This window comes from Octopus bimaculoides, chromosome 11, assembly GCF_001194135.2.
Source record: "Octopus bimaculoides isolate UCB-OBI-ISO-001 chromosome 11, ASM119413v2, whole genome shotgun sequence".
NCBI lineage: Eukaryota > Metazoa > Mollusca > Cephalopoda > Octopoda > Octopodidae > Octopus > Octopus bimaculoides.
In genome coordinates, this window is record NC_068991.1 from 8,493,630 (window position 1) to 8,501,637 (window position 8,008).

General features: G+C 39.5%; 1 protein-coding gene across 1 annotated transcript; it reads left to right on the top strand.

The window, feature by feature from the left end:
• The first annotated feature begins 1,197 nt into the window (after window positions 1-1,197).
• LOC106880888 (uncharacterized) lies at window positions 1,198-7,806 on the top strand. The gene is made up of 3 exons (XM_014931041.2): window positions 1,198-1,398; window positions 3,717-3,869; window positions 7,518-7,806. The coding sequence occupies exons 1-3, from the start codon at window positions 1,245-1,247 to the stop codon at window positions 7,667-7,669; spliced, it is 459 nt and encodes a 152-aa protein (XP_014786527.1). The 5' UTR covers window positions 1,198-1,244; the 3' UTR covers window positions 7,670-7,806.
• The last annotated feature ends 202 nt before the right edge of the window (window positions 7,807-8,008 follow it).

Sequence of the window (8,008 nt, forward strand, 5' to 3'; positions counted from 1 at the left end):
CATATGCCTTCTTTGCCATCAAACATTGACCAACGAAACAATAAAACCTTCACGCTTGAAATATCACTTTGATGCAAAGCATTCTGACAAGAAGGACAAGCTGTTGTCATACTTTTTGCAGCTGAGCTCCTCTTTCAAAAAGCAAATGCAAACATTCAACAGGTTACTCCAGGAAACTAGTAAACAGGAGAATGACGGGTTGATTGCATCGTACAACACTGCATTGCTTGTTACTAAGTCTGGGAAGTCTCACACAATTGGAGAAACATTACTTTGTCCAGTTATCGAAGAGGTTTTGTCAACCGTTATGCACGAAAAACCCGATAACATTATGAAGATCCCACTTAATAATAACACGATTTCTCAATGCATCGATGATATGGCCAACGATATCAAACATCGGCTTATCTATTCTCCAGCGTTCTGAATTTTCACTTTGCTCTGTGAAAACTTTGTACGTAACTAAAATAAGTACAGGAATGCCTCGATATACAAGTTAATTTGTTCTTGAAGATCGCTCGTAAAGTGAAAAGTCTTAAAGTAGAGCAATAATTTCCCATAGTAGCAATGTTATAAATCGTAATTCGTTCTCAGAAAAATATTTTATCAATAAAATTTATAATACTCGTAAATAAATGGTAATAAAACTACGGTAGAATGTAAAGAATATTTTATGTAAAGTAAAAAGTATGTCAAGATCATTTATAACGAACAAATATATCACTTTCACCCGCACTTGACTCGCACACACCATCCTTTGTAGATGCGATCGACGATTCACAAGCACTCGTAGACGGACTTGTAGATTTCTTTTTGAAAAACTCGTATGGAATCGTTTGCTTAGAAGAAGCTTCTTTTCGCTCTCTATAAATTTCTCGGTAACACTCAGAAGCATTTGTTATGGTAGTAGAAAGTTTTGCACTTCGTTCAAAATTTGGATCTTGTGCTTGAAAAATAAAACTTGGAAACTCGGAGCCTCGTAAAGTGAGTTATTACTGTATATCCAAATTGTGTGTTAAGATTCTTCGAAGTAATTGTAATCCAAATACTAACAGCAATGATGATGATGATGATGGTAGCGATGGTGCTGGTGATGATGATGATGATGATTTCTTGATTTCCTTTAAAAATATTTCTAATGTGCCGGATATCCTTTATTTGAACAACATTAATAGAAGCGTATTTAAGGAGAGGTTGGTACACAATTTTCACAGTTGTGCGCTTCATTTCATTTAACAGCGAGAATGGATATGCTTCAAAGTGCCTACGGCGTGCAGGTCTTCGGGTTTGTGGCTGATGTTGTTGCCATTGCTACAGTTGGCTGGTTGCGGACATATAGCAGTAGAATAGGATTATTTAAGATTTGCTCCGCCTTCTCATGTTACCAAGTTGAATTTTGTAAGTTTTGCATTTTCTTTTATTCATTAAAAAAAAAAAAAAAATTTTAATGAGATATATTATTTCTAACTCGATAATATAACTGCTTGCCGCAAATTGTTGTTGGCACTCCGTCGCTTACGGCGACGAGGGTTCCAGTTGATCCGATCAATGAAACAGCCTTCTCGTGAAATTAACGTGCAAGTGGCTGAGCACTCCACAGACACGTGTACCCTTAACGTAGTTCTCGTGGGGTATTCAGCGTGACACAGATGACCCTTTGAATTACAGGCACAACAGAAACAGGAAGCAAGAGTGAGAGAAAGTTGTGGTGAAAGAGTACAGCAGGGTTCGCCACCAACCCCTGCCGGAGCCTCGTGGAGCTTTAGGTGTTTTCGCTCAATAAACACTCACAACGCCCGGTCTGGGAATCGAAACTGCGATCCTATGACCGCGAGTCCAGTGCCCTAACCACTGGGCCATTGCGCCTCCCCTTGCCGCAAATAATCGAGTTACAAATAATATACACACACACATACACGCACAAAGCTTTAGAACTGTCGTCATCAAAGAGGTCCTTGCATCGTAAAGGACATCCGTATACACCGCGGATATTTTAAAATATAATTTAAGACTTGAAAATCCCTACTAATGCCAGTGCATCTAGAAAATCGAGTCGTTCATAATTTTGTTATACACAAAATGATTTATAAAATCAAGTATGCAATAGCTCCCCCAAATTTTTTTCTAAATTACTTTAAAACAGTAATCTTTAGGAATAATTATCAGCGACAGAAGCAGTGTTAATACCAAAAGACAATATCTATTCCCACTTAAAAGTGGACGTTGTATTATAGAACACAGTGTGGCGGGATGTGTAGCAAAAGATGTTGAAGTAGCAGATAAAATAGGCATGTAGACGACATCAAAGTAAAGCAATGGGAAAGCATCGAATTGTGGTTTAAATGATTTAATCGACACTTTCATTTACGTGTTGTATACACAAAGAAATCCGCTACATGACATTACCAACTTGCTTCGAGTTGGCGAAGTAAAAAATGAACAGGAGAAATACTGTGAGAACCGGGCATATTTTGCGTATGTGTGTGCGTTGGTCATTCGGTCGAGTCTGTGTATGTTCTACGACTGCTACTGTGCTGGGTCGTTCATGCTGAATATGTGGTTATGTGGTGGCTGCTTGGCTGGCGCAAGTTAACTGCTGTCTGTCGACTATTTGCCTTTGCTGGCTGTCTGATTATCTGTCGTGTGTCTGACTGTATTTATAATGGTCATCCTAGCTAGAAGGACAGACATACCACAGGAGTAATTTCTACCTACGTAAGTCGCCTCCGGACCACTTGAACCTTAAATGACACGGCTCAGGTCGGAGATCGAAGTGAAATCCATCCATCACTTTTTGATAGGACAAAGAAATTTCTTTTGCGCCCGTTTGGCCAATGGTGGATCAGACGAGTAAGAATCCTTAGATTCGGTTTCGAATCTCAGCTCGGAAAAAGGAAGTGTTAGTTTTTACAATAGTACACTGCGAAAGTTATGCGCGACTCTCCCGTAATAACTATTGCAGTACTGTGCGTTCTAACACAGTAATCTCAAGCTTTCTACGCAATGTGAGAAGGTAGCGAGCTGGCAGAATAGTTAGCACGTCGGACAAAATGCTTAGCGATATTTCTTTCGGCTGTTTGTGTTACGAGTTCATATCCCGCCCAAGTCAACTTTGTCTTTCATCCCTTGGGGATCGATAAAATGAAACATCAATCAAGAACAGAGGGTGATGTAATCGACTTGTCCTCTCCATTCAATAATCGCTGGCCTTGAACCCCCACAACTGACCAGCGTTCAGTGGTACCTTGTGATCTCAGACTCTTATATGGCCCGGAGACCTGGTAATCGGTCGTGCATCTATGTATATGGGGATTATTCTGCCCGTGGCAAACGGTGTATTGATAAAACGCTCTCTTCTTTATTTACATAATTTCTTCTCAAGCAAAGCATTTCAAGGGAACAGTCTTTCGAAATTGTAACGAATGTACCTGTAGGGTTTCCGCCCGGAGATTCTTTGCTTATAAAATTAACAAACCATGAGGTTTCTCCACCTCTCTCTCTCTCTCTCTCCAGTTGTAGAGAACTTATATTCTTTTGATTATTTGAGTCTAAGCACGTTATAGGTGCGAAATCAATGGTCACTCTCTGGCCGGCCATAACAATCACACCTCTAAATTTACTACTTCTCTAATGTTTTTGAGTGTCCTTTTTTTTCGGATATATGAACTAATCACACACACACACACTGCTATTTAATGCGGAATTTATATTTTCAGCTGGCAAATTGTCGACCATGAGGGGTGCGGTCTGTCTTGGTTTCATACTACTATTAATCTCTGTCATTATGGCAAGTGTGTACATATTCAAACAAAATGTGAGAGGTTATAAAAAGTACCGATGGGCAGTGGCAATAATGGTGCTTTTAGGAGGTAAGCGTCCAAATTTTAAGTTGATTTTGAGTAAGACAATATTATTATTGTTATCATTATTGTTATTATTATTATTATTATTATTATTATTATTATTATTATTGAGTGAGAGAGCAGTGTATGCAATCAAAGTGACACTGGGGTAAAATATACGAAGCCCATTATACCCATCATGACCGCCAGTCTGATAAGGGGACACCAGGCACATGCATCACAACCATATGTGCGCGACATTGTGGTCTTATATTAAGATAAACAGCGCATGACCTTGCAGGTGGGGCCCAGTTAGAATTTTCTTCAGGTCGAGTAGCCCATCCCGCTCAAAAGGTTCCTGAATAAGGTTTGTTTAAGGATGTTAAAAGAAACACCCATGTTTCCAAAAGTGAATTATCCAAACACCAAACAATTCCTCTCAACACATGGCTGTGATGCTCCCCCACTACTTCTGCTTATGATCAGAGATGCACATATCGTCAGCCACCAAGGGACATGCTCAACTGGTTAAGGTCAAGCAAATGACAAGCAAAGCTGTGGCATTGAGCAGAATATTAGCTGTAGCTAATCTTTTTATACCAAGACAAAACAATGTATATGATAACACTTCCAATCAGTTAAGATCAGAAGCCATGGTGGCCAGTACCTGATACTGCACCAGGGCATTTAAAAAAATTTTTTTTTTATTATTATTATTATTATTACTATTATTATTATTATTATTATTATTATTATTATTATTATTAATTATTAATAATAATAATAATAATAATAATAGTAATAATAATAATAATAATAATGATAATGATAATGCGAGCTGGTAGAAACGTTAGCACGCCGGGCGAAATGCTCAGCGGTATTTCGTCTGTCTTTTCGTTCTGAGTTCAAATTCCGCCGAGATCGACTTTGCCTTTCGTCCTTTCGGGGTCGATGAATTAAGTAGCAGTTGCATAGTGAGGTCGATCTAATCGACTGGTCTCCTCCCCAAAAAATTCGGGCCTTGTGCCCAGAGTAGAAAAGATTATTATTATTATTATTATGAAGCAAAAATGCTTGGCGGTATTTCATCTGCCGTCACGTCCTGAGTTTAAATTCCGTCATGTTCAAATCTACTGCCCCTATGGCAAAATTTGAAACTAAAAGCGGCGAGCTGGCAGAATCGTTAGCACGTTTAATGAAATGCTTAGCTGTATTTCGCCGTCTGAGTTCAAATTCCGCCGAGGTCGACTTTGCTTTCATCCTTTCGGGTCAATAAATTAAGTACCAGTTACACACTGGTGTCAATGGAATCGACTCATCCCTTCCCCACAAATTTCAGGCCTTTTTCTTTTAGTAGTAAGGATTATTTTTATTAACTTAAAATTTGAAATCAATATTATATTTAAGGAGCAATTAGTACATTTCAGTCGAGTATCAAATTTGTGTGATTTATAAAAAAAAGGCTGATAGTGACTTCGTAGTTTTTGAACAAATAAGCGCGTGTGTAGTATGGGCCGTGGAGACGCAATGGCTCAGTGGTTAGGATCGCAGTTTCGATTCCCAGACCGGGCGTTGTGAGTGTTTATTGAGCGAAAACACCTAAAGCTCCACGAGGCTCCGGCAGGGGATGGTGGCGAACCCTGCTGTACTCTCTCACCACAACTTTCCCTCAATTTTTCTTCCTGTTTCTGTTGTGCCTGTATTTCAAAGGGCCAGCCTTGTCACACTGTGTCACGCTGAATATCCCCGAGAACTACGTTAAGGGTACATGTGTCTGTGGAGTGCTCAGCCACTTGCACGTTAATTTCACGAGCAGGCTGTTCCGTTGATCGGATCAACTGGAACCCTCGACGTCGTAAGCGACGGAGTGCCAACAACAACGTAGTATGGGCCAACAATTAAGAATTTTGCTTTGCAGTTATGAAGTCTCTGGCTCGAACCAGTACTTGGGCAAGTGCCTTTAACTATTATAGCCTCAGTTTGACCCAGATCTAAGTGAACTTTGATTGGGTAGACAGAAACTTTGTACAAGCTTATTAAATGGAATGTCTATGCGTTTCTAAGGTTCAGTCTTGTCGCACCACTCTGTGTCACGCTGATTCTGTACAAAAACCGCATTAAGGTCGCCCAAACAACTGAATAATTGTCTTAGATCCATCTTAGTTTGCGCGCGCGATGGTGTAATACACACACACACACACGCACACACAAACTCCCATGACGAGTGAAAAATGGAGTCGTTGATTTCATGCTTCTACTCCGCGACTGAAGGTAGCATTCTGGATTTTCAGTTTGTGTGAAACTTCCGACTTTTCAGAAGAAAATTTCCTTCTTATACATTCTGATAGCTTGTTCCCCAGTTCGAATGTGCATCAAATATATTCGGATTGATAATAACCTTGCAATTTCACTTATCACTGCTTAGCGCTCCCTCTCCGTAATTTACTTGCGGTGAGTCGCCGTTTAGCATAAGAGAAAGCATAAGAGAGGTAATCTCTTAATTCAGCTTGCAGTGTCGTCTGCTTAGTGTCTGTGACCGATGAGGAGATAACTACACTAGTTACATCCAGGGTCGACTTATGGTCATTATGAGCCCTTGGGCAAATAAATGCACCGGGCCCGATAATATTTATTTATTGACAGAATACATTGATTATAAGTGGACCCCTTAGACTCGTGAGGCTCCCGGGGCAACTGCCTTAAGATGGCACTGCTTGCAGCCCATTGCGCTAATGCTACCTTGCCTTTTGTTCTTTATCAAGTTGGTAAAATAATAAATAAATAAAATACTGGGGTGGATGTAAAATGGGGCTTGGAGTAAGGGTTAGTGTCTCTGACTGTTGTCAGGAGTACTGTAACATCTTGAATACAACATGACCTCCGTGTTGTGTACCAAAATAATCATTAAGATATTTTATTCTCTTAAAAGCGGCGAGCTGGCAGAATTGTTAGCACACACCGGGCAAAATGCTTAGCGGTATTTCGTCTGTCTTTACGTTCTAAGTTCAAATTCCCCCGTGGTCAACTTTGCCTTTCATCCTTTCGGGGTCGATAAATTAAGTACCAGTTGTGTACTGGAGTCGAGCTAATCGACTGCCTCCCCCAAAATTTCGGGCCTTGAGCCTAGAGTAGAAAAGTAGGTACATATCCATTCTGCAGTTCTTTTTTTTAACGGTCACATCTTTGGTATTCTGCTGTATCCAGTGTGGGAGTTTCCAAGAGGCTTTGGTTGCCTACTTGTGACTACACAGACACTTAAAATACTTAGTGAACGTATGGTACATGGTAGTATGCTCTTGTAGCATGCACTATGTTTGTTTGGTTTCACATATCCGTTCGGCGATGCTGTTTTACCTGTTCAACAGAACGATTTATGAAAAGTCAAAGGCGGCGAGCTGGACGAGATGTTTAGCATTATTTCGCCGTCGCTACGTTCTGAGTTCAAATTCCATCGAGGTTTATTTTGGTTTTCATCCTTTCGAGGTCGATAAATTAAATACCAGTGAAACACTGGGTCGATGTTATCGAATAGTTCCCTCCCCACAAATTTCAGGCCTTGTGCCTATTGTAGAAAGGATTTATGAAAAGTCAATTATCATGTAGTTATCTTCTTATTGTTCTTTGTCACCCTAATCTCAAATTACATAACAAAATGTGTATTCTTCTTGCTTTCAGGTATATTTGGATTTGTCGGTCCACTTTTTGGCATCGGGAATTACGGCTTTACTCCAAGCTATTCATTATACATAGCTTTATTGGCGGGAATCCTGTCTATAGTTGCTGGTAGTTTGCACATAGTTGCGGTTAAAAGAACTGTCTTCGAATGAGGAAATTTCCAATTCCAAGGTGCCAAACCATGTACAACGATTTTTCCCGTTTAATTTGCACTATTAAAAAAAAATTGTAAAGAAAATTAATTTTTTTCAAATTTTATTTTGTTTGAAAATAAACGATTTCATGTTTATTATTTGTGTCATGGATCTTTTAATATTTCTATCTATGAAAAACGTTAGCTCCCCGGGCGAAATGCTTAGCGGTATTTCGTCTGTCTGTTATTGAACATTTATTGTTGGAGTGTGTTCGTAAAGTAAGTTTCTGTTAATTGTTATATCGTTATACCTCTTGTGCCTATTGTTAGACCTATTGTTTAAAAATTGTACTATAGT